Raw genomic sequence first — 27,280 nt, forward strand, 5'->3', positions numbered from 1 at the left:
TGAAATCCCCACTGGAATTATTTACTGTGAAAATGCAGGTGCACTTGTTTAATGTTTCATTGGCTTGAGCACTTAACTTGAACTATTTTTTTTCCACGTTAGAGTGACCTTTGGTTTCGGAGCTAAGGGCTCACAGTGATGTTAGAAATTGTTTATATACATTAAGCCAGCACCAGTGGATCTGAGAGCAGTGTGTGTTCTGTTGTGCTGCTGTCCCTGTCCGTCCATGTAATGCTTGCCCAAACCCAGGCTGTACTCCGTGATCCACTGTTCCATCTGCGGGAACTTTGCGAATATTCATAGGTCATCGAATTGAAAAATCCTTCAAATGTCATCTCCATATTTTATCCTGAGAAGAGTTGGACTGTATTGCAATTACGTATTATATAGACCTTACGATTCTGGGCTGATACTCTTAGATAGCTTTAGATTTAAGGACTTACATTTTTTGGATGTTGTTAAATCAGATTACAGAGAGAACTGTCATAGCAGAAATATGAGGTTGGATGGAGGAATGAAAATGCTGGTAGTATTTCCATATAAAGGCAAAACCAAGTAAGGGACTTTCACTGAATAGCAAGAAGGGCGACGTTACAAAGGAAATTAGGGGGAGCTCAGGTTGGGCCCCAGCTATCATGAGCTTAAATACCACGCTAGCAAATTTGGACTTCATATTTTAGTAATAAAAATAGTTAACATTCATTAAGAATGTACAATTCAGCAAGTAGTAGTCTAAGCATTTCACACCCACCTTCCGTTTCCTCTCTACAGCACCCCTAGGAGGCATTAGGTTCTATTATTCCCATTTTGTAGGCTAGGAAACAGCAGCAGAGGGGTTAAATTTCTTGCCCAAGGTCGAAGAGCTGGCAGCTGGCTCCCAAGCCCATCATCTTATCCACTGCACTCGCTAGCACACTAGCACAATAGTGAGTAAAGGTAGGGATTTTTAAAACCAGGAACTGTCGAGATTTGACTGACTTAAAGAAGAAGTGCAGAACAGGGCAAAAAAGAGACTTGTACCAGGGAGACTACCCCTGAGGTTGTTGTTCTAGGCCAGATGCTGAGTTCAGGCGTTGAGGAGAAAGGGGCCAGGTGATGGGGCATGGTGACCAGTGTGAGAGGCAGGAGGGAGGGTAAGAATCTGAGCTTGGGCTAACAGATTCCTAGCTTAAGAGGTAGTTAGCTGGCCACGGCTCTGCCAGAGATACAGGAAAAGTGGAATAGGGCCCAAAAGAGCTTTGTGTGGGCACATGTGGAACGCTGAATGCCCTTGGAGCAACCCAGTTAGGACTGACAGGCACTTAAAAGTGAGTGTCATAGCTCAGAATTAACACTGCAGTCTAGTGCGGGGCCCTGTGGTCAGTACGTAAGATAAAGTTGTGACGGGAGATAGTCTCCTGGGGAAATGGACAGGATGCCTGGAAGCTTGGCGAGGAGGAGCTGTTAAACACACTGTCATCACAGAGAACCTTAAGGTGAGGTTGTCTCTGACAGTGGGTTCAGGAGCCACAGCTCCTTGGGTATTGGGTACTGGGGGGACAGCTCTCCCCTTTTCCTCCATCCGGGTTAGGGTCAGTGGTGGCATCCCTCTGTGGCGGCACCTTGGGTACCCCCTGTCCTTTTTGGGTTCCCATCACCCCGCACTTGCCTCTGCCTTAATTTCAGTCTCACCTGTAGCATCTGCAGCTATTTTTTTTTTTTTTTGGCCTGGACCCTGATTAATGAGGATCTCCTCCCATCCCCCTCCCACCGTTCCTTCATTAGTCAACCTGAGTAGAGTCTTGGAGTTGCCTCCCAGTGCTGTTTCTGCTTTGTCCCTCGTGGTTCTGGGAGAAGTTTCCGTACTTTTCTTTGGAAAACTACATTTCCCAGCAGCCTCCCTTGCTGCTGTGCGCGATCCCATCATTGAGTCCTGGCAGTGTGAGACTTTCAGACGGGCCCATTACCTCGTAGCCCTTTCTACCCACTCCTCTTTCCTTCTTCCTGTAACTGGACGTAATGGCAGTAGCTCCAGGAGCCACCTTGGACCCAAGGTGACCTTGAGGATGGAGAAGCAGAAAAACAGGGTCATGCCCGCCACTGGCTCATAGATTCCACCTTACTGGCACTAGGCTGGTTTCTCAAGTATGGTTGTAAGAGAATTTGGCTGCTGTAGAGACTGGGAGAGACCCAAGAGGGTTTTTTTTCTTTTTAAGATTTATTTGTTTACTTGAAAGAGTTACACAGAGAGAGAAGGAGAGGCAGAGAGAGAGGTCTTCCATCCGCTGGGTCACTCCCCAGTTAGCCACAATAGCCGGAGCTGTGCCAATCCAAAGCCAGGAGCCAGGAGCTTCTTCCAGGTCTCCCACACGAGTGCAGGGGCCCAAGGACTTGGGCCATCTTGTACTGCTTTCCCAGGCCATAGCAGAGAGCTGGATAGGAAATGGAGCAGCTGGGACTAGAACCGGCACCCATATGGGATGCCGCAGCTTTACCCGCTACGCCATAGTGCTGCCCCCCAAAGAAGGGTTTGAAAAGCAGACAGGTTGATGGGGAGACCCTCTCTCTTCTGAATCGGGGAATGGGACAACGCTCTCTGTAGAGGCATCCTGACGTGACAAGCTGGGCACTGGCCCGAAGCAGGTGGCTGGCCTGTGTTTTCTCTGTGATGTGTGAGATGTGTTCACTTGGAATGAGTCAGGAGAACAAGAAGTGTTACAGTGGGGAACTTGAAGATTGGGTAGAGGGCCAGAACAGCCACTAGCTAAAATGGATGGAAAGTTGCTGCTTTTATAAAGAGAAATCCGGAAAATGCCTCCTCCCTGCAAAGAAAAAAAATCTCTGTAATGTATCATAAATGATGCAAAAAATAAACCCCGATTGTGTCTTTTGGGAAATTTTTAATCGTATGGTAGCATAATTCGGGATAACACGATATGGTCATTTGACAGTTCACAAGATTCACGTTGTCAGAAAATTCAAATGATGTAGTACCAGAGGGATAAGATATGTAAGAGACAAAATGGGAGAAACGTGGAGCCTTCTTCTCATACGGAGATGTAAAGAAGGCCTGTGAAATCAGTGGTAGGGGCCAGCATTGTGTCACAGCTGGTTAGCCGCCACCTGGGACACCGACATCCTGTATCAGAATGCTGGTCCAAGACCCGCTGCTCTGCTTCCAAATCCATCTTCCTGCTACTGTTCCTGGGAAGGTAGCAGAGGATGGCCCAAATGCTTGGACCCCTGCCACTTCTGGAAGACCAGGATGGACCTCTTAGCTCCTGGCTTTGGCCTGGCCCAGCCCCAGCTATTGTGTCCATTCGGGGAACAGCAGATGAAAGATTGTGTGTGTGTGTGTGTGTGTGTGTGTGTGTGTTTGTGTGTCCCTCTCTCTCTTTGTCACTCTTTGAAGTATATAAGTAAATAAATAAATCTAAAAAAACTATTAGTAGTACAATATACAGTTCAATCACATAGGATCTAAAGCCGGAGTAGATTTTACTTGCATACAAATACAGACATATGCTATTGTCATTGTTATCTGCATTTTCCATTAAATGGTCATAAATCAAAGGCCTGTCACCAGTGTGCACTTTCAGGCTGGCAGCCATAAGTCACAGGGGTTAATGTGACCTTTATGCTATTTGAAGATATTCAAAATTTCTGTTCTTATTACCAGAGGATAAGATAATGCTTGATTTTTTTCCTATCAAATAAGAATATTCATTCTTAAATGACACCCATCCTTGGAGACTTTTAGAGCAAAATCTTTCATAATATTTAGCTATTTTTAAATGTCAGGTGCAGTGAGTTCAATGCACGCCCTGTCCAGGCCATCACCAAAAGTCTTCTGCTTTTAGTGCCACTTAGCAGACTGTCAGTACATTGATAACATCTCCACATTTGGAAAATTTCCAGTCTCTTCCTCGGGAGAGGAAGGCAGGTGCTCTCTGATTTGGTCAAGGCCTCCTCTTTGGTTGGTCGTGTGCATTAAGAAGAGATTGTAGAAGGAAAAAAAAAAAAAGTCATCAGCCAGGACCCTGTGAAAAGATCCGCTCCCCCCTAAAATCCTGCTGACACTACATAAAAGGCAGACGTGCAGCAGGGGTTAACACTGAAGGGCAGAGACAGAGTGAGTCCAAAGTGCGAGAGGTCTTCAGGCTGGGCAGAGAGGGTGGTGCGGTGAGCGGGGAGGGTGCTGCTCAGGGCCAGAGCCCCGGATTTCCTTCCTGACCCTGCTTCTTAATGAGTTCCGTGACCTTGGTCAAATCACCTACCATTTCCCACACTGATTTTCTTACCCCCCAGCATAAACTGTCTTGAAGATTAATCTCTGTGATAATGCCTACAAATGGACCTTGGGCTCTGGAAAGCCTGATGTGAATATAAGGCAGTTTTGCCCTGGAAAGGAACCTTCTAGAACTTTCTCCCAGATGATACCTTGGTACCCTGATTAGAGTATATTTGAAAGCAGCAAGGCTGATGTTGGCCACTGGGATTATACAGTTGATGGAAACTTCTGGACTAGAGAGTTCTAGGGAGCAGGCAGTCAGCCCTCCCAGGACTTCGACGTTGCTGTGAGTTCAACCAATTGCAGATGGAAAATATTCAGGGGAAAAAAAGCAGACTCTGTGCGGAACACGTACAGACTTTCTGCCTTGTCATGATTCCCTAAACGATGCAAGGTAACCACAGTTGATTTGGTATTTACACTGTCTGAAGTAGTCCAAGAAATCTGGAGACTACTTAACATATACAGGAGGATACACATAGGTGATATGTGCACAAACTGCACATTTGAGGCACGGGACTGGAGCACCCTCGGATTTTGCTGTCCTCAGGGGGTCCCAGAACCAACCCTCCCTGGATGCAGAGAGACCACTCAATAGAGGAAGACGTCCAAACCCTGCCTTGGGCTCACTGCTCTGCCTGTTACTCCGGCCTTGGTAAACTGCTTAGTGTTAAAGCCACCTAAAAGGATAGGGAAAACAGTACTGCCCACGTCAGCTTTCTGCTGTGAGGCCGGCACACAGAGTGCTTGGTCGTAGGTACTGAGCAAGGTTTAGCTGTGTTGGTTATGATCCAGGTAGTTTCTTAGAAAATAGGCTGATACTCAAACTTTACATTCATTTATGCCCAAATTTACCTCCCTCATCCTAATGCTCGGGTTTTATTTTGTTTTACTTTGAAAAGCAAGTTTTAAAAAAAATTAGGCAGTGTGTGCTGTGACATTGTGTGTAGCTTTTAGAAGGTTCTACAGTTAGCAGCCCCCAAGCCATCTTCCTTTTTTGATTTGAACATATCGTTCCTGTTTGAAGGTATGTGCAAAACTTGCCAGCCTCAAAGAAAAATCCAAATGTTGGCTGATCTACCAAAGAAAGTTAAACCGAATAATGACAGTAAAACTTCCACTGGCTGGTGCTTAACTTCCCTTTATTCTTTTCCTTTCTCTCTCTTCCGCAGCTCGCACCTGAAGTTTAACAGTCTCACCCTGATTTCAACTCATGGACTTCCAGGGAAAAAACTTCTGGGCCATGAACAAAGGAAATTCCTAGCAAGCGAGTATGAATTCCGTTTGCGTTTCCGCTCTGAGACCTTAACTGTCCTGATTTGTGTGCCGTCTTTTTAGGCTAAGTGATGGATTTCAGGTCAGAAAGGGAAACGTGGCAGGCTTCTCTCCTGGACTTCAGCTACTACTTAGGAAATCTGAGTACAAACCTGCTAACGAGCGCGTGGCCAAGAGTTGTGCCTTTCCTTTTTATCTATGGACAGACATTGGCCCTGTTCCAGATCGTTGGGTTGGAGCCCCCGCTACCCATACATTTGGGTTCTAAGTGACACCGCAGGGCAGCAGGCAATCTACAGGACCCCTCCAGGGGATACTGGTCCCCCACCCCCACCCCACACACCCTGGCCGTTGCGGTCAGGGCAGGCTAAGCAGAAACCTTCCATGCCACTCTGGGTGAGTTGTATTGTTTTCAGCACAGTGGAATCACTATGTGATAATATCCGTTCTGGGAAATGCCATTTCATTACCTCACGGCTTCCATTGGTTTTAATTTCCTTTAGCAAAACATGGGTACCAGAAACAGCAGGCACCCTGCCTCTGGAAACGTGCTCCCAGGGTATCCCACGAGGAGGAAGGAAATTGTTCCCTCTAGGGGCTTCATTTCAGAACCTGCGATGGAGAGACCCTGTTTGCTGTGTGAAAAAAGGCTTGCTTTGCCTTCAAACAGGGAAAAACCACAGCTTCCTTGCCTGTTAGAACCACACTCATCTTCACCTAATGCTTTTATCAGACTATAAATTTGTTTTTTTTTTAAGGAGGTCATGATGGTACAGAAAAACAGTGGCCTGGGTTTTCAGCTAGGAGGGATGTGGGTTCAGATTCTGCCCCTACCACTAAGGGTCTGGCCAAGGGGTTTCATTTCCTGAGCTGTGTGTGTGTGTGTGTGTGTGTGTTGTGATTATAAAAAGTATATGGTGAGCCAAGCTGGCATAACAACTTGGCATAACACCAAGTTCTAGCCAGGAGTAGAGGATGGCACACAAGTATCCCCTCCCTCACTTTCCCTCTTTCTAAGTTTCTAACCAGGAAATGCTGGTTTCATGGATAAATGCAAGGTCCCGTCAGTCCCCATGTGGGCGTGTTGTTGTTGGCGGGGGGAGGCGTGGTGAGTGACTGTGCCACCCTGCAGAGTCCGGGAGGCTGGTGGAAGTGACCCCTGCATCCGCCCTAGCCTCTCTGCCTTCTCCGCCTGGTAGCCCAGCAGTGCTGCGAAACTGGACGCATCGTGTCCACCCCTCGCAGCCCAGAACGCCATGAGCCACCTGTAGCTACCGAAATCTAAATTAATTACAACTCCAGGAGATGGAAATTCTGCTCCTCAGTCACATTAGCCACATTCCAAGTGCTCGGATAGCCACACGTGCCCAGTAGTCACGATGCTGCACAGCACAGCTGCAGAACATTTCTGCTATCACAGAACCATCTAGAATGCTCAGACCTACAACCTGTCCCCACCCACTGTCTCCTCTGGCCTCATCTTTTACGATTTCTGCCATTTCCCCCTCTACGCCAGCCCCAGCAAACCTCCTCAGCGTCCCTCAGACACAACAGACAAGTTCCTACCCTTTGGGGTCTTGGCTTTTCTCTCTAAAGGTCACCTCCTCCAGAGGTGTGCCCTGACTGCTCCATTCATTTGCAGTCAGCATCCCAGCACACTGCAGTCCCCCTCACTCTGCTCTAGTTCTCACTTGCGATAAAATCCTCCTGATTTGCCTCTGAAGGTGGTTTATTCTTTACATTGCCTTTTTTTTTTCTCACCAGTGAGATCCCCAGCAATTTAGACAGTGCTTGACACATAGCAGGTGTTCAGTGAGTAATGGTGGGATAGATGCAGGTTAGCTCACACATTCATACAAAAATCCCCTAGATCACGCATTAGACAAGAACTAAGTAAGTGACCCAGCCAGCTCCCTCCCCATGGCTAAGTGCTTGTTATCACGATTCTTAGAAACCACAGACTGAACAGGACGTCTCCTTGTAACCCCAGTAAAGGAAATGATTTCTAATCATGCACTTTAAAACTAACAAGTGCCAATGACACCCACAAGTCTTAATAATTTAAGATGTTCGTTCTAAATACTAATTTGAGCTTGTCCTTAGCCAGGATCCGGGTTTATGACTTCTGTCGCTGCTCTCTGCACCACCACACTTGTCTTCCTTCCCCCTCCCTGCCCAGCCTCTGGCAGAGGTGCTAATGACATGCTTGGGAGGCAGCTGAAAGGCAGGGCGGAGAAACAGGAGGCTGGAGATAGCTACTAATTGGACTAGCAGCCCTGAGTAATTGAAAGTTGATTGTGACACTCCTTCTTCTGAGAGCATCACAATCAAGCCTTCATGAAAACCTCTGAAGTTCTTTGCAGTTCTGAAGGGTTCCGAGGGGTGCAGGCCTCTGCTGGCATACACTGGCCATGCTGGAGCTGGGCACTGATTGTGCACCTGCAGCCTGGGGCTTGGTCTCCTGCCCCGGCCAGGTCGGGGCCACAGCAGACCTGAGCGAACTGGGCCCCTTGCAGAAGCTTCCTCACCCTGAACTCTGCTATCGTCCTCCTCCTTACCTGGCTCTAGATTCTCTGTGAAGATGACCTTTCTTTCTGTCCCTTCTGAGTCAGAGCCAAGCTCACTTGAGACCCATGATGTCGCACTGAGGTTCCTTCTTTGCTCCTTCTCTCTTGTCCGGAGAAGCTTAGCGGAGATAGTGCCTTGTCATCGAGTTGTGAACAGTCTCTGCTGTGTTAGGATCTTAATGCCTGTTAACTCTGCTGGGGAAATAATTACGGAAAAGCATCCCGTACTCGGTCCCGGAATATGGTTCTGGTCACTTGGTGGGGAAATGAAATAAGATCTACAGTGGAGAGCATTCTCTTGGCACCAAATGGCTGTTGACACGGAGAAATGCTGGATGTTCCAACAGAGCATCAGAGCAGGCGCCCCACGCTCACTGTTCAGTGCTTCCTTCCACCATCCCAGTGGGGGCTCCTCGAAAGTCCATTCCCCCAAGTTCCCGGTTCCACCTGGCCAGAGCTCCTGCTGTGAATCCTGAAATCCACATTCTGACATTATCAACACCACCGCGATCCTGTCGTTAAAAATGGCATTGCGTCACCTTAGCCTTCTGCACATCTCCCTGGAGAGCTTTTATCTGTGGACAAATCCCCAGAACACTAATCCCTGTGCACTAACTTTATTTCCTCTTCCCCTGGCTTGGGCCACGTACTGTAGGGACCATGTAACTACTAGGAGCAGCCCTTTGTCCTTCTGTCGTGGACAGACAGGATTGCTGGAGTTGCCTGTAAAGCTATCAAAATGGTTTTTTAAAAGAGAATTGCATCTCACTGTCCATTATTCCCCTGTGACCGGCCAGCCCTTGCTTTTCTTCTTCTTTTTCTTTTTTTTTTTTCATTAGGAAAAAAAATTTCTTGTTTTTAAGTGTTGTTTCAGAGAGAGATGCAAAGCCTAGAGCGTGCCCGTCTCTTTCACGGGCCCTGGTAACGGGGTCTAATGTGCATCCATTACTAGAATTCTCTTTGTGCAGTAAGACCAGACTCTTGCATGGATCAAAAAGAAAAACGTGTTCTCCCATTACCACTTGAGAATCCTGTTTGCCTGCAAGGAGAATAAACAGGATTATGTATCATTAGCATTATTTAGGATAATGCCCTCGCCATATGCATCCCACTTGACAAAACAGCATCTCTCACGTTCTCATGTTCATTCCTTACGGGGGGTGGGGTCAAGGCGCGGAGGGCGGGCTCCTTATCCCCTGTAGAGAGGTGAGGAGACGAGGACATCAGGGGATGCAGGGCCAGGGGTCAGGGTCACTGCGGAAAGCACAGGGCTGCAGACCCTGGCCCTGGCACAATTCTGCTTGACGCATGCAGCCTACATGTAAAGCCCGCTCTTCCTGTCCTGTCACCTTGGACGGCCAGTGCTTGTCAGAACAGGAACACTGAGAGGTCATCTTCACAAGGTCATGCCTTCCAGAAAATTCTTCAAACAACCCTTACCCAGTGTGTCTCAGTAAACCCAAAGACACCCAAAACCTACTCTCATCCCACTGCAGCAGAGTGTGACCTCAAAACGAGAGCCTGTGTGGCCACCAGCTCCCGCTCTGAGCCCCGGTGCTGAAGCCCACGCCGGGCCTACTGTGCATGGCCGGCACAGGGCATCCCTAAATTCCCCAGGGATTTCCCTGGTTGCGACCATAATTCCCTAACTGACCTGCTTCTTTAAATAAAAGGTGGGTCTTTGGGGCTTGGTATGAAGCCTCTCATGAACACCAAGATTGAGTCGTTTATTGAAAAAGCGTTAGCATGTAAGAAGATCTCTCAGTGTCCTAGGACCCCGACCCTTGTGTCAACCGTGTCAGTTTACTTCTTTCTCATGCCCTTGCGGTCAGTGCAACAGTTCAGCGGCTGAAGTCACCTTAAAGACACCGTGAACAGAAGCAGGAGCAAGAGTGTCCGAGATTTCTCACACGCACATCCCCACTCCATGGAGACCAGCCTAGGCCAGGCAGAACAATTTCACTTTAATGTCAGTTTGTGACTTGAGTGTTTCATAACGAAAAACCTCTTAGCATCGGGTCCCGGTCAGCTCGCAGCGAGAGCACGGGCCCGGCCCACTAGGGGACTTGAACCAGCTCCCCAGATGTCTAATGAATGCCCACTGTCAGCTGTTCAAATGTCACTTAGGGAGCTCCTCTCTCCCTCTCTGTCTTTGCAGCTACTGTTTTAATGATAAAGATTATGCCTTGATGTCGCTGTGCTCCTGGGTTAACGTGGTGGTGGGGAGAATGACCGCTATAGACCGGGTGGCCAAGCACGTGGTGGTGTCCCATGAAGACATCGTGTACTACGACCACCTCATCCTCTGTACCGGGCAGCAGTACCAGGTAGGGCTGAGCAGGGGGTGCCGAGGGCGTGCCGGGAGCTGTGCCCTGATGTATACACGTGTACCGGGGGTAAACGCGCTCGCTCCCTGGGCAAAGAGCATCCTCCTTGTCCAGACAGCTGCCGCTTAGCATTCACAAATACACTCTTCAAGCCCTGTGCCCACGGCCAGAGTTGTGTCTGCAAACCCTCCCAGGGACCCAGGCCAAGAAAAACATTCTGCTCAAAGATACAAATCGCAGCGAGTTGGAGAAACGTCGTTTCTTGAAACGGCTGTCCAGCGTCTTAACACTTAACCGCTCGCCGCGGCACAATGCAGACGCGACCAGGCATGCGTGTGTGCTAAATTAATTGATGCCTCAAGAGGCTAACATTTGGCTGTGTGGCAGTGGGCTCAGGCAAAAATATTTCAAACATGCGCACCTTCTGTCAACCCTTATTTTATTTTGTCTCTCAGTCTTAAAACTAGGGAATCTGATTGGCTTCCTGGTGGCCGCACTTCCCGTTTGATTAATCTCTCGAAGCTGCATCTGAATAAAGCCGTTGCTGGTTGCAGGGAGAGCTGCTCCACGCCTTGGGGCGGCAGATGGCCGTTTTCCTGCCCTGCAGTACACGCTGTCATTTCACGTGGTCCACAAAGGCCGCTGTGTCTCTCGCCAGTGAACTCTAACCCGGGGATGGGGGGTGGGGTCTCAGACCATCTTGCGAACAGTCGTGGATTCCATGCAGAGATGTGTGTGCACACTGCCCAGCTGGGAGGAGCCGCAGCAGGGAAAACCCTACCCCACCCCCACTCCCACCCCCTCCCCAAGGGTCTCAGTCCCTCCCGGCTCTGTCACTGCATGCCCCAGCAGCAGAGAGCGTGTCTGCTGTGACGGCACATTGAGATCATCTGGAACTCTTTGAAAACCTTCCTGTGCCTTCGCCCTGCCCCCTCAACCACCAGTATTATTTTTTCTTTAATTTTATTTATTTTCATCTCCTTGAAAGGCAGAGCCACAGAGAAAGAGACAGGGAGAAAACTACTCCATTCACTTGTTCGCTCCCCAAGTACCCACAACAGCCAGGGGCCAGGGCTCCGTCAGGCTAAAACCAGGAGCCTGGAGCTCCATCCGGTCTCCCACATGGGTGGCAGGGATTTGAGCCATTGACTGCTGCTTCCCAGGTGCATGAGCAGGAAGCTGGCTGGGAAGCGGAGGTGCAGGCACACTCATGCTAGCACTTGGGTACATGGTGAGGGCATCCCAGGTGGTGACTTAACCTATTGTACTGAAGCACCAACCCCAGTATTCTTTTTTTTTTTTTTTTTTTTTTTTTGACAGGCATAGTGGACAGTGAGAGAGAGAGACAGAGAGAAAGGTCTTCCTTTGCCATTGGTTCACCCTCCAATGGCTGCCGCGGCCAGCGTGCTGCGGCTGGCGCACCGCATTGATCCGAAGGCAGGAGCCAGGTGCTTCTCCTGGTCTCCTATGGGGTGCAGGGCCCAAGCACTTGGGCCATCCTCCACTGCACTCCCTGGCCACAGCAGAGAGCTGGCCTGGAAGAGGGACAACCGGGACAGAATCCGGCGCCCCGACTGGGACTAGAACCCGGTGTGCCGGCGCCACAAGGCAGAGGATTAGCCTAGTGAGCCGCGGCGCCGGCCCCCAGTATTCTTTTCTTAAGCTCCTCAGGTAATTGTAAGCCAAGGCTGAGAACCACCAACTTGAATTTCTCGAGCAGCACCTCTCACCCCGCACGGTGCACACAGATCCACCGTGCATCTTGTTAGAACGCGGATTCTGAGCCCAGGGGGTGGGTCAGCGGAGCCTGAGATGCCACATTTGCATGTTCCTCTTGCTTTGCAAACCATTCCAAGGGAAGACAGCGCCGTGCACCCTGCAGCGTGCTCTCCCCTCCCTTACCCAGGGGTTCCAGTTGCGGCTGGCGGCTGTGTGTTTTGGAAGCTATGCGTGGAGGACCCAGCCAGCGCTCTCGCGACTCGGGCATCTGCCCATGTGTGTCCAGCTGCCCCTGCAGCTTTAATCAGTGGCACACTAAGCCCTTGCCCTTTCTGCAACGTGAAACATGAAATAAAGAAGTGAGAAAGGGAGTTCCAATTTAATTTTTGCAGAAGGACATAAAAATCAAAGATACATAGAGTGATCAGAAAGGGCAGCTGAATTCACTGGAGAGTCTCTGGTCCCCATTTCTTTGCCTGTTTCCTTCTCTTCAATTCTCCCCTGATTCTGTCCCAATTTCGTGACTTTTAAAGCAAGAGAGAATGTTGAAAATAAAACTTAAACCCAAAGAATGAACATAACCTGTTATAAAATAGAACTACCAACTTAAAACTCTAATCAGATGTTTTGAATGGCATGCCTCATTCTAAAATAGTTTTTGATGGGCAAGTGCATATCACTTAATTGGTCAGAAAATCCATGCAGAAGGTAAAATACTTAATAGCCCTTTAGGGCTGATGTGAACAAGGCTGCTTTCACTCCCAGTCCTCTTTTACTTCCATGTCTTTGTCCTAGAGACCACCAGTTTGAAGGATTTCTGTTGTTAATTCTTCCATGGTTACTCCCATAGCTCCAAACTATACATTTGTGGAAGTTTCTTCCTGGATCTATTGGCTTCAGACTAACTGTGAGCTCTCCATTTTGGACAGGGGCTTAGCTAGCTCTCTTCCTACAGTGCCTCCTCTGCACACACACCCTGTCCATTTGATTATTGTTTGTGGTGAACACAAATTGATTCTGAAATACTCTGAGATGACTTTCAAATGAGATCACAGAGCCGCCTGCCACAGGTTGTAGACAGTTTGGGCTTTGGGTGACCCCATGCAGAGGAAGAACGAAACTTTGTCCACTCAAAGTCAAATGAACTTGGCATTGACCACTGGAAGACTGGGATGTGAACGGTCTAAAAGGGTTGGTGATCGCTGGAAGCCAGCAGGTTAAGGCCACTACCTGCATCCAAGTGAGAGCAAAGGCTGGGGCCTTTGGTTTTCCTAAGCTTGATAGAGAGCAGCAATATGATGTGGTCTCCAGAAAGCTTAATGAGATACTAGACAGGGTGAATAAAAGTGTGATATGCAGAATGATGCAGCCCTGGGTGAGAGTCTGCCACAAACAGGAGCTAAGGAAGAGCGCTGTTTACACGGAAACAGGCCTGAGAGAGCCACGCCCCCTTGTCATCTGACGGCACCTGGTACAAAGAGGTTCCACTTGAGGATGACTAAAGGGGAAAGACTATTTTAAAGCATGCTGCAAAGCCTTCGTTGTCTTCCCCCATCCGAGAGACAGAGCCTCTGTCTCCTCTCCTTCAGTCTGGAGTCAGCAAGGCTTCTGACTGTCTTGTCCAAGGCCAGGCAGTTCCTCCATTGTTCCTGGAGCCACAGTGCCCACAGGAGGAGTCCCGGCACCTGGGGCCCCCCACCGGAGATGGCACAGGTGAGTTCTTTGCTTGGCGGTCTCACGAATCCCAGCTTCCTGGCCTTCTCTGCCACACTCCAGATGTGTGAGTGACAGCATTTTGGAACCACCAAACCAGTCCATCTGCCAGCTGAATATACCAAGTGACTTCTGTTGGTGACACATGGAATGAAAGAATTGTCCAGTCAAACCCCACCCAAAATTTCTGACCCACAGAGCATGACAAGCTGATAAAATTGGTGGTTGTCTAAACCACGAAGTTTTGGGTGATAAATTCTTTACTCACCGTATGACTACCGCAACAAGGTGATGACACAGAAGAAGAGAAAGGGAGAGCGTACTTTTGAAAATACCTCCAAATGCTGGATTCACACAAAAGCACGTATGTCCATATCCCACAGACATCGCAGGAAACTGTTCACCCTCAGTTCTGTTTGATCACCCAGACTCTGAAATGGGAGCTGAAGCCCGCAGAAGCCAAGCCCAGGATCAATATGAAAAGGGAGGTGGATGAGTGAAGCAGGGTTGATATGAGACAGAAGGCTGCAGAACAAAGTTAGGGTTGCTGAAGACCAAGTACAAAGCTCCCCTGAGGGGCAGGGGCAGAGGATAAAGGGACACATGTGCAGATGACGGGACACCATACACGTGGAGGCAACACGTAGATAAGAGGTTTTTCTGAAGCAAAGACCCGACGAAATGGAATGGAGACAGTAATTAAAGACATGCTAGAAGAAAACGTTCCTTGAGTGGAAAATATATTGTCCAAACGACCACCTTCCAGGCAAAATAGAAGAAAACATTTTTTTAGTTACGTTCTGACAAATGTCGAAGAATGAGACATTTCTCATGGTGTCATGGAAATTATAGAGGGAGGGAAAAATGAACAGACTTCAAAAGGAAACTAACATTACTAACCTAGTCCCCTGAAAGAGGACAGAAGTAAGGCAGACATAAAAATTTCCTGTCCAGAGTTAAATGACAAAAGAAAATGAAACTAACCACGCAGTTCTGGAGAAAATGTGAGGATTCAATGATTATGTGTCCATCTAAATCAGGCCTGTCTAGATGTAGTATAAAGCCATTCTCTTATGTGCAAGTCTCAGGAAAAAAAAATCTTCCATGGTTTTTATTTTAATGTGTATGACAAACAACTGAGAAAAGAAAACTTAGAAATTCATAAAAATATAAAGAGAAATGGCACTGAAACAAGTACACCTGGCATATCCTGTTTATTTCTTGGAGTTAAATTTGAGAAGGGAAGTAAGACAACTCAGAATCACTCCAGATGTGCAGCCAGAGTGGTAAAGACCGAGGGTGCACAAGATGGCTGGCCTGGCTCCAAACACTTGAAGGGTTTTCATGTAGATTTTTGTACACGGGTAATTCAAGAAGTTCATGGAAAAATGAGATTGAGAATGTAAGTTGGAGTGGCTGTTTAGCCTGGCAGCTATGACGCAGGTAGGAATGCTTGTAGCCTATAGCAGAGTGCCTAGGTTCAAGTCCCGACTCTGCTCCTGAGTCCAGCTTCCTGCTCATGTGCACCCTTGGAGGCATCAGAGGATGGCTCAAACACTTGGCTCCTTCCACCTACGTGGGAGACCCAGATGGAGTTCCTGACTCCTGGCTTCAGCCTGGTCCAGCCCCAGCTACTGTGGCCATTTGGGGAGTGAACCAGCAGGTGGTTCTAATAGCCTGAAAGTCTTCTCCAGTCCCAGGAGCTCAGGAGCATGCTGTCGCCGGAGCTCTCACCGTGGCAGTTGATGGACTCACTGACACAGACACACATGTGTTGACCATGGGAACTCTCCCAGGAGTATCGTTTTCATCTCCACTTCACAGATAGGGGAGCCGAGGTACAGTGAAGCTGGGGTAGCTTGTCCGTGGTCTGTCTTTACTGCAAGGACACTTTGCCCATTGTAGCTGTGGGGCTTTTCCTGACTCAGTTCTGAGGCCTTATGCTGTGCATATACAAGACAGGCAGTGTAGACCTCGATGCCTCCAGCTGCTTCTGAGTCTGGTGCCCTGTGCCTACCTCTTTTTTTCTCCACATCGTCTCTACCTGGTAGCAAAATCAGAGAGGCATAGGGGAAAACTCAGGTTACTGTGCTGATTTCTTTGGCTTTCACACTGGTGTTTGCTTGATTTTAACTTGAACCACAGTAATTAAAAAAAAAAATTCTGAGTCTCTATGAAAAACCCCAGGATCTTGCATTTGCTGAGATACCAGATCTAGCCGTCCTGATTCCAACCTCTACCCTGGTGACAGCTGGGTGGAGCTGAGTTATGACTGAAGTCTCAGCCAAGGCTCAGGCCCTCCAGGTTGTCACAGTGTGCTTGTCATGGAGTACCAGTGTCAGCTGCTTGTCTTTCATTGTGTTTCCACTGCCGCTGTCATTACAGTGGGGAAATGTGTCTGCATCCACTCATGTCTGGGAGAAAAGAAATTATGGTGGGAGAGAGAGAGAAGAGAGAGAGAGAGGAAATATTTCTTTGGCAAAGTGAAGAATAATCCTAGAATTCTAATATGTAAATAGTAATCCACTCCCCTCTCTTTTCTGCCTACCCCCTCTATGCACTTGAATTTTAACCCATGGTATAATTGTCTCTGTGGTAGATTTTATCAGTCATGGTGTTGTTCAGTCCAGTTCCACGACTTTGTCCAGAGCCTCTTTATTTTTTTAAAGATTTGTTTATTTACTTGAGAGATACAGTTCCAGACAGAGAGGGAGAGGTAAAAAAAAGTCTTCCTTCCAATGGTTCACTCCCCAAATGGCTACAACGGCCAGAGCTGAGCTGATCAGGAGCCAAGAGCTTCTTCCGGGTCTCCCACATGGGTGCAGGGGCCCAAGCACTTGGGCCATCTTCCACTGCTTTCCCAGGCCATAGCAGAGAGCTGGATGGGAAGAGGAGCCGCCAGGATACAAACTGGCACCCATATGGGATGCTGGTGCCGCAGGCCAATGCTTAGCCCACTACACCACAGCGCCATCCTCCGTCCAGAGCCTTCTACTCTTGCATAAAGACATAGAGTCAGGTTCCCTCCCTCTGATCACAGGCAGTCAGGCTGTTATGACTGCCTCCACAAACAGAGCAAGGTGAAAGAGACACTGTGGGCCGGCGCCGCGGCTCACTAGGCTAATCCTCCACCTTGCAGCGCCAGCCCACCGGGTTCTAGTCCTGGTCGGGGCACCAGATTCTGTCCCGGTTGCCCCCCTTCCAGGCCAGCTCTCTGCTGTGGCCCGGGAGTGCAGTGGAGGATGGCCCAAGTGCTTGGGCCCTGCACCCCATGGGAGACCAGGAGAAGCACCTGGCTCCTGCCTTCGGATCAGCGCGGTGCACCGGCTGCAGCCCACCAGCCACGGCAGCCATTGGAGGGTGAACCAACGACAAGGGAGGACCTTTCTCTCTGTCTCTCTCACTGTCAACTCTGCCTGTCAAAAAAAATTCAAAAGAAAGAAAGAAAGAGAGAGAGAGAGAGAGAGAGAGAGAGAGAAAGAAAGAAAGAAAGAAAGAAAGAAAGAAAGAAAGAAAGAGAGAGACACTATGACTTCCAAGCCCAGGCTAGAAAAGAATTTGGAGCTCCCCTAAGAGAGCTCCTTCTCTCTCAGGACACTTGCCCTCTGAACCCCGCCGCCATTGTATAAGGAGCCCACACTGCATGGAGGGGCCACGTTGGGGTTTTGTGGCCAAGAACCCCAGCTAAGGTCCAGTCCACAACCAAAAGCGATGGCTAGACGAAAGCTGACAATTTGTCATCTTTAAATACCAGCATATTTTCCTGAAAAGGGGTGGGGGGAAGAAAAAGGATTTGATCGGTTAATTATGTCCAGATGATTCCAGACCCCAGCCATCAAGTCATGCCCAGCCTTTGAGCCTTCCCATGTGAGACCCCAGACATCGTGGACCAGAGCCAGCTGTCCCCTGGTCTGCATCACTGACCTCCAGGGTCTGTGAGCCTGCTAAATGGCTGTTTCCCTTCCCCAGGTTGTGGAATAATTGGTCACACAGCATTAGGTCACCACAGCAACCCCTCTGAGGGTTGTCTCCGAGGGGTCATTGCACCTGTTCCAGGGTTTTGTCTTTGTTGTCAGTTACAACCTGATCGACGGTACCTGGGAGCAGAGGAAGGCATACCTGTGCTGGACGTTGCTGTGTTTTACTTCTAAGAAACAGAAGCGTGTCTGTGTCTCACCTACAGAGCAGCTGATGCGCACGTTTCCGTGTCACACCCCGCAGGTCCCGTGCCCGACAGGGGCCGATATCAGTCAGCATTTGACAAACAGAGAGGTCCCAAACTTCAGCAAGCTGCGCTACACTGGGAAAGTGCCTTGCAACCTGTTCACGCTCAACGACGAGGAAGACTGCTTCAAGGCCTTGGCTTGGATAAGGAACAACTCCATCACCGCAGAAGGTAAAGACGTAACTGAGCATCTTTTCAGAACGGGCGTTTTATTTTTATAATGAGTCTCATTCTCCATCTAGTTCCAGTATATAATTAGTGCCTAATTAATTCCAACCAAATCATTCATCTGTCATGCTTTGTTTTCCAGATTAATTTACAACTTGTTGTCATTTTTGGATACCCAGCATGTTTGCTGGGGGAAAGAAAAAGGCTTCAGATAGTTTAATTATCTATAATTATTTTATTACACAAAATGAATATCCGAAGAGCAAAGCAGGGCTAAAATCATTAACTAATTAAAGAATAATTTAATAAGCAAACATGTTTAGCAATTATATGGAAAATATGTCTCCTTTTGTGAAGCCGAAAAGACCTAGGGAGAAAAAGGCCTGCATTGGAGAACTCTTTTCTTCTGTTCTTAATCCATTGTTCTCCTTCCTGGTGTTGCTGGAGCAGTCCTTCCCACAAATACACATATTCAAGTTCATGCGGCTTTTTGAAGCAAAATGAGACAGCAAAGCATTTGTACGAACAAACGCCTCTGCCACTCAGAAGGGGTTTCTCAAGCACCTCCCTCTCTTACTGCTCGGATCTCATTGAAATTGTTCTGCTGGTGAGACCAGGCCTGACTACCTGGGTGTCTTGAGGGGAAACCCGGAAGTCAGGGTGCAGGGGTGGCAGTCAGTGGCCCGGCTGAGGTGCTCAGCCACCTGTGGTTGGAGTGGGGAATCCGACCCAGACCTCCAGTTCATCCAGGGATGTGAAAGCCACGGAGTGCTCAGAAAGTGGGCATCAATATGTGTAATCAAGTATCTCAGTTTTTTTAAACATACCTATGGATATTCTTCAATACAATTAATACATTGAGATTAAATATGCACTCAGCTCCTCATATGCATGAGTTTTCTGTCCTCAGATGCAACCAACGACAGTTGGAACGCATTTTTTAAAAAGGGTGGGCATTTGGCAGAGCAGCTGTCATACCCCTTGGGACACCCGTGACCCACCAAGGAGTGCCGGGGTTAGAGTTCCAGCTCTTCCACTCCTGATTCCAGCTTTCTGCCAGTGTGCACCCTGGGAGGCAATGGTGATGGCTCAAGTACTTGGGTCCCTCCCACCCAGCTGGGAGACATAGATTGAGTTCCAAGCTTCTGGCTTCAGCCTGGCCCAGCCCCAGCTATTGCAGGCATTTGGGGAGTGAATCAGCAGGTGGGAGATGGCTATCTCTGTCTCTGGCTGTTTGTACCTACCTCTCTCTTGCTCTCTCTCTATCTGACTTTCAAAAAGATGTGTCTGTCCTGAACACGCACAGACTTTATTTTCTTATTGTTATTCCTTCAATCATGCAATATTAACAATTACTTGCATAGCGTTTACATTGTATTGGGTGTTATAAGTAACCTAGAGATGATGTGAATATGTGGGAAGATGTGAGGAGGGCGTCTAGGACCAACCCCGATGGATACCACGGCATGGTGCAGTCTCTTCTTACTTTTGGTGGACAGTTGAGGTATTAATGAACTTTTTGCCAATTGCTGACATTTGCTACACTAAAAAGTTACTAATTTACAACCTTAAAACTTTTTAAAATGGCTATCAAATGGCATGTACTACATTGCAGGATTCTTTCATTTTGCAATATTTTTATTTATTTATTTGAAAGGCAGAGTTGCAGAGAGAGAGATGGAGAGAGAGAAAGAGAGAGAGAGAGAGAGAGAGAGATCTTCCATCTGCTGGTTCACTCCCTAAATGGCTGCAACAGCCAGGAGTGGGCCAGGCTGAAGCCAAGAGCCTACAACTCCATCTGGGTCTCCCATGTGGATAGCAGGGGCCCAATCACTCAGGCCATCTGCTGCTGCTTTCCCAGGTGCATTAGCAGGAAACTGGATTGGAAGAAGAGTAGCCAGGACTTGAGCCGAGACTCGTATGGGATGCCAGTGTCACAGGTGGTGGCTTAACCAGCTATGCCACAGCACCGGCCCCTGGTGCAGGACTGGTTTGGCTAAGACCTTGTGGGCTCTTCTCTACCTTCATAAATGAGACTGGCTTTCTGTAGTTTTCTCTTTTGTGCTTTTCTGGTCATAATATTGTAATGCAGGGCATGCCAGTCTCACGAAAGCATCCCATGCTTCCCAGGCTACCTAGAATGCAAAGTAACTCAAAGGCTGCACAGCAGTCACCCGTAAAACCTGCTGGGTCTGGAACCTTTGGGCAGAGGTGGGACATTATAGGGACGCACCAGCCACACCGATTTAAAGCTGGCCATAAAGTGTCTTCACGTATTGACACCAGAGCTTGGTATTATTTGCAGCATTGCACCTGGTTGTGTTTAAACCCATTTCAACGTTTTGTTCATTCTTTCTTCACTGCCCCAAGCCCTACGTGCACTTAGAGAATTGTGTGATCCACGGTTCAGCAAACTTTTAGTGCCAAGGGCTCATCACTAGATAGCTCAGACTGAGGGGCCCTCTGGTCTCTGTCACAACCAGTCAGCTTAGCCTCAGTGGTCTGAGAAAGCAGCCATGGACAATCCTTACACGAATGGGTGCAGCTGGGCTCCAGTGAAACTAACTCACTTATAAAAATCGGTGGTGAGCCACAGTTTGCACAATCCTGTATTTATCCACAGAATTTGTGACAAATCATTGCCATTTTGTCAAGTCCAGACCTCAGAATGTAGCTTTGGCTTCCCCAAGTACTGCAGCCAATGTTCAATGACATGAACACACAGTCTGTCTTGGGACTGTGCCCAGGCCTGCTAGCGTGGAGTGCTTTCACGCTGATTCTTTGGGTGTTTGGGTGATGGCACCAGGGAACATTTTGACCAAGAAAAGGGCCTTTGAAAATGGCAAGAAAAGCTCTTTTTTATTTTTTAAAGCATTTATTTGTTTAAGAGGTAGTGTTATAGACAGAGAGAAAGAGAAAGAAATAGAAAGAGAGGTCTTCTATCTGCTGGTTCACTCCCCAGATGGCCACAACGGCCAGAGCTGAGCTAATCCGAAGTCAGGAGCCAGAAGCTTCTTCCGGGTCTCCCACACGGGTGCAGGGGCCCAAGCACTTGGGCCATCTTCCACTGCTTTCCCAGGCCATAGCAGAGAGCTGGATCAGAAGTGGAGCAGCTGGGACTTAAACTGGCGTCCATATGGGATGCCGCTACTGCAGGTGGAGACTTAGCCCACTACACCACAGCGCCGGACCCCACGTGAAGCTCTTAAGGCTGAGTATCCATGACAGCAAATTTGAGAATCTCAAAGCAGCAAGTACTGTGGTCTCCTTCAGGCGCCGTCTCCTTCGCCCTCTTGCTCGTCAGGTGAGGGGAGACGTCCGTGCCCTTCTGCCAGCTTGCCTGGTTGTCACGGAGTGTGATGTCCGGGGGCCCACTCAGAGGGAAATGTTTTTTCTGAGGCTTAGGAATGTCTGCCTGGCACTGCATAACTCCGTTGAGTGCCTGCTCTGTCCACTCGTCCACTCTGCAGCCAGTTTAAGGAGTGTGTAGAGATTCAGTTCCTGTCACTTGCAGGCGATTTTCTCCATGCCTCTGCAAGGCACCTCGTATGTGGGTGCCCTTAACACACAGATGTGGGCCCAGGCTCTGAGAGCCAAGTTAACTTAACTCTGGGTAGACTTGTCAAGTGACTTCTCATGTGAGAGAAGGAAGGGAGAAGACCGCTAGCCCACCGCCTTCAGGCAGCTCTGTGTGGCTTTGCTGTAGTTTGGTCATGTTCCGACCTGACTCTTGTCCCATCCAGACCTTATCCTTGTGGTTGTTTTCCTGTCCTTTCCTCCACCCCATTCCTCCCCGGTTCTCCCTCCCCTCCCCAGCCCCCAGCACCCATGATGCTGGTCACAGTCCAAATCATAGATTTGGGTCACAGTCCAAATCTCACAAGAGATGGGCCAAGGACAGTTGCCCAACCAGCTGCAGAAAGCCCACCCACACCTGAGAGCCAAGAAATGACAAAAGCGGACAGAAATACACCTGCAGGGACTTCAGGAAATGTGGCTCGGAGCAGAACCCAGCTAGAGAGGAAGCCTCCAAGTACAGCCTCCTCTGTGTACCTTGGCAGGGTGCAGTGTGCCCAGCAGCAGGGTGAGATGCACGGAGAAATTCCCAGTCATGCCAGGTCACTTGGTTTGCCTTGAAGGTCTCTGTCTCTTAACTGAGACCTTGGCTGGGATGCTTGAGTTTCATCGCTGAGTTTCCAAATCCCTTCTAATATTGTGGAAAACACTCTGGCCTTTCCAGGACTTCATTTTGAAAACAGCATAGTTGTTGCAGCACCATTTCGGAGATAACTCAGCATGCTGGAGGTTGCTGAAGCTCCAAGCCATTTCTTTGAAAATTACTGCTCCAAATTATATCTTTTTTTTTTTGGACAGGCAGAGGGGGCAGTGAGAGAGAGAGAGAAAGAGAAAGGTCTTCCTTTTTTCCATTGGTTCACCCCGCAATGGCCACTGCGGCCAGCGCGCTGCACTGATCCAAAGCCAGGAGCCAGGTGCTTCTCCTGGTCTCCCATGCGGGTGCAGAGCCCAAGCACTTGGGCCATCCTCCACTGCACTCCCGGGCCACAGCAGAGAGCTGGACTGGAAGAGGGGCAACCAGGACAGAATCCGGCGCCCATATGGGATGCCGGCGCCGCAGGCAGAGGATTAACCAAATGAGCCATGGCGCAGGCCCCAATAAATAAATATTTTTAAAAAATGGTTTGTATTCAGCCTAATGGGAAAATTGATGGTCAGTTGAGACAGGAAAACCATTAAGTGAAATTGATGCTATTCTTTAAAAATGTTCTTGCCTTTAATGAGCAATAGCACAGTGACTGTACAGGGGAGCTGAGGTCGGCTATGCACAAATCATAGACGTTCATCAAGGCTCGGGTTCTGGAGTGAGAGGGCCTGTGTGCAAGCCTTGGGTCTGCCATTTCCCTGGGCAAGTGTCGTAACCCCTCTGTGTCTTGTCTCGGATGCTGGGTTATTGCTTTCTTTCTCACGTGGGCAGCTGTGAGGATTGAATGAGGTGTTACACGCTGTCCTCAGGATGGTGTCTCACACTGAGCCCAATAAATGAATGGAGGTTGCAGGTAGCATCACTGTGGCTCCTGCATGTGGTGGAACCCGGGCTACATTGTGAGGGGTCTCCAGCCCCTGCCCTCATGGCGACAGTGAAGGAGAGGACCTCAGTCTCTGAGTAGAGATGGAGATTTCTGTACTCCAGGTGCCAACCAGTTGTAGAGGTGACCTCTGGCCTTAATGAGAGCTCTGACGTTTGCAGAAGGGTCCCTCAAGGAAGGAGGAACAAGCCCAGCCTTAATAGAAGGCAACATAGGACTGGTGCCACGGCTCACTAGGCTAATCCTCTGCCTGCGGTGCTGGTACCCTGGGTTCTAGTCCCGGTTGGGGCGCCAGATTCTGTCCTGGTTGCTCCTCTTCCAGTCCAGCTCTCTGCTGTGGCCCGGGAAGGCAGTGGAGAATGGCCCAAGTGCTTGGGCGCCGCACCCTCATGGGAGACCAGCAGGAAGCACCTGGTTCCTGGCTTTGGATCGGTGCAGCGTGCCAGCCGTAGTGGCTATTTGGGGGGTGAACCAATGGAAGGAAGACCTTTCTCTCTGTCTCTTTCATTGTCTAACTCTGCCTGTCAAAAAAAAAAAAAAAGTAATAGAAGGCAACAAAGAGAGAGGCTAGGGTTGGGGGGAGGGGGTTGAGGTCTCTCTCTCTCTCTCTCCCTGTCTCTCTGTAACTCTGCCTTTCAAATAAATAAATAAATCTTTTTTTTTAAAAAAAGATAAAACTTATTTTGGTGCAGAATAATTTTTGCAACCCATCCATAGCTTTTCCTTAACACTCGTTCTCCATAAACTTCTTGAAGATGCTTCATAGCACTTTAGGAAAGCAGCCCTTCCGTCTGTGGTACCCATGCCATCAGAGAGAACGTGATCTAGTGAGAATGGGTTACAGGGAGAGGGCAGCAGCCAGCGGGAGTTGGGTGGCTACGGACCAGGTGATGGCTGGCAGGGGTCAGCTTTTGTCCACGTGATGGTCCTGTTGGCACAGCCACTTCCAGCTATTTCTATAACGTCAGTTATGGGAGGGCCACTTTAGTCAGTGCTCTCCAGACAGACAGATCCCACAGGATGGGTACAAGAAAGATGATAGGGCCGGCGCCGTGGCTCACTTGGCTAATCCTCTGCCTGCGGTGCCAGCACCTCAGGTTCTAGTCCCGGTCAGGGCACCGGATTCTGTCCCAGTTGCTCCTCTTCCAGTCCAGCTCTCCGCTATGGCCCTGAAGGGCAGTGGAGGATGGCCCAAGTGCTTGGGTCCTGCACCCGCATGGGAGACCAGGAGAAGCACCTGGCTCCTGGCTTCAGATTGGTGCAGCAGCAGCCGTGGCGGCCATTAGGGAGTGAACCAATGGTAAAGGAAGACCTTTCTCTCTGTCTCTCTCTCACTGTCTATAACCCTCTCTCTCTCTCTCTCTCTCTCTCTCTCTAACTCTTCCTGTCAAAATAAATAAACCAACCAACAAACAAGAAATATGATAGATAGAGAGATGATTGACTGACAGAGGATGTCTTAGGGGAATGGGTTCACCTGATTGTAGAGGTTAAGAAATCCCTCAACAGGCTGTGGGCAGACTGGCGACCCTGGGATGCCAAGAGTGTAGCTCAGTCCTGGTTTAACAGCCTTAGAATTGGGGAAATCAATGCTTTAGTTCTCAGTCTGAGTCCAAAGTTCTCGATAACCTGGGGGCATGGCAGGAAGGGGACCCGAGTATAACACTGGAGCCTGGAGTTCCGATGTCCAGGCTGGGAGTCAGAGGGTGTCCCAACTGGAAGAGAGGACAATGAAATCCTCTGTCTTCTGCCTTGTTGAGTGGTGCCTGCCCACACAGAGGGCAGATCTTCCCCCCTCAGCCCACCCGCTCCGGTGCCAGTCTCCTTGCAGACACACCGAGAAGTGATGCTTTACCATCTTCAGCATGTCTGGGTGTTCCTTCTTCTGGCCAGGTTGGCACCCAACAGTACCCATCACCCAGCCAGGAACTGCAAGCCTGGAGCATCATGGGAAAACAAGGAGCAGCCTTCCTGCTGGTTTGAAAGACCCCGTGGAGCTGACACCAGACACGTCAGTCCTGGCTTCCTCTCCACGACGCCTGAAGCTATGCAGACATTGTCCCCAGCAGTTCACTCTGCCCCCGTTTCTAAATCACTCGGGTGGGAGTTGGGGGAAGGTAGCCAAGGACAGTGCCCATTTCAAAAGAATCAGAAAAACAGCTCCCTGTGTGTCACTGCCTGTCGGTCCAGAGCCATACCTGAGGTCCCGGGAAACACCAGGCCTGACCTCACTGGGAGCAGCAGAAGGATTGTTCGAGAGGGAGGACCCGGGGTGCTGAGTAGCAGGGACATGGGTGCTGCTAGTAGGAGTCCATCTGGCCTCGGAACTTCTGCCGGTTACAGATTACACACAGGTCCCACCCCACCTCCACCGTTCTGTCGCGCTGTCCCCCACTTCCAAAGGAGCTCACCACAATCATGCTGGGATGGAATTAGACCAACCGGAAGGAAGTCAATTTTCCCGGGCTCTGAAATCGAATGGCTTTCTAGAAAGAAACTAACCTAACCCGTGACATCAGCCCCAGTGCCACAACGAGTAAGTGGCAAGTGCTGTCACAGGCTGGAACACAGCTTTCAAATGTAAACAAAACCTGGAGCACTCATGGGGGGTGTGGGTGAGGCGCAAGCACAGGACTGCCGGTGGGATCCATGAGAACAGCTTCTGGCATGCATTGAAACAAATTGAAATTCGTCTGCTGCTACCTCCATACTTCCCATGCAAAGGAAACGAGGGATGAAAGTAAAGTTAGAAAAAATCATCAGGCTGCTGTAATGGCTTGAAATGGATCAATTATTTTTATCTTTAGCTGAATACAATTTACTGCCTTATTAAAAGCATATTTGTCAGGAAAGTCTCACATTAAAATTCTGCCGTGTGAATCACCCAAGAACACCTTTGTCGTGTTGTATCTGATACATGCTTCCCTTTTCATGTGGCAGAGCAGAACGGGGCAGGCCAGGCACAGGGCATGGAAATCCTAGGCTTTAGCTTCTCAAAAATGGAAAATTCATTCTTCTTAAAAACATGCTTTATGGGGGCCAGCGCTGTGGCATAGTGGTTTATGCCTCCACCTGTGGTCCCGGCATCCCATATGGGCACCAGTTCAAGTCCTGGCTGCTCCTCTTCCTATCCAGCTCTCTGCTATGGCCTGGGAAAGCAATGAAGGACGACCACAGTGCTTGGGCCCCAGATGCCAGAGTTGCAGGTGGTGGCTTAACCCACTGTGCCACAATGCTGGCACCTCATTTACACTGTGTATCAAAAAGCAGAAGAGATCATCTTTATTTTTTTATATTTTTTAAAGGTTTATTTATTTATGTATTTGAAAGAGTCCCAGAGAGAGAAGATAGGCAGAGAGGGAGAGACAGATAGACAGACAGAGGTCCTCCATCCAATGGTTTGCTCCCCAATTGGCTGCAATGGCCAGAGTTGTGCTGATCCAAAGCCAGGAGCCTCCTACAGGTCTCCCACGTGGGTGCAGGGGCCCAAGGACTTGGGCCATCTTCCACTGCCTTCCCAGGCCACAGCAGAGCTGGACCGGAAGTGGAGCAGCCGGGACTAGAACCAGCGCCCATATGGGATGCTGGCGCCTCAGGCCAGGGCGTTAACCCACTGCCCCACAGCGATGGCCCCAGAAGAGATCATCTTTCCATTTTCACGGCAGGTGCTTTACAGTCTGCGGTGGGAAACTGACAGCTCACCCTGTGTTGATTTGCCTCCTTCCCCCGCCCCAGCTGGCCAGAAACCCCTCCCTCGGCGTGGAACTGCCCTGGCGTTCTATTTCAAAGGCTGCTGCAGGTTAGCAGTGAGAGGACGGCTTTGAGCACCTGCTCGCCAGCTCTCATGTTGGGAGCTTCCACAGTTGCCTTCCGACCTCCGCCTTACTTGGACCCTGCTTCTCGGCTCAGAT

The 27,280-nt window shown here is 49.2% G+C and overlaps 1 protein-coding gene across 2 annotated transcripts in view; it reads left to right on the top strand.

The window, feature by feature from the left end:
• CFAP61 (cilia and flagella associated protein 61) overlaps nt 1-27,280 on the top strand; it is a 250,889-nt gene that overhangs the window by 152,529 nt on the left and 71,080 nt on the right. For both annotated transcript variants that reach the window (XM_008256339.5, XM_008256340.5), the window contains exons 19-21: nt 5,443-5,541; nt 10,271-10,439; nt 18,093-18,267. In XM_008256339.5, the coding sequence (XP_008254561.3) occupies nt 5,443-5,541; nt 10,271-10,439; nt 18,093-18,267 (443 nt within the window). The remainder of the gene's footprint in view (nt 1-5,442; nt 5,542-10,270; nt 10,440-18,092; nt 18,268-27,280) is intronic.

The sequence above is a fragment of the Oryctolagus cuniculus genome, chromosome 11 (assembly GCF_051225735.1).
Source record: "Oryctolagus cuniculus isolate XC-2025 breed Fujian yellow rabbit chromosome 11, ASM5122573v1, whole genome shotgun sequence".
NCBI lineage: Eukaryota > Metazoa > Chordata > Mammalia > Lagomorpha > Leporidae > Oryctolagus > Oryctolagus cuniculus.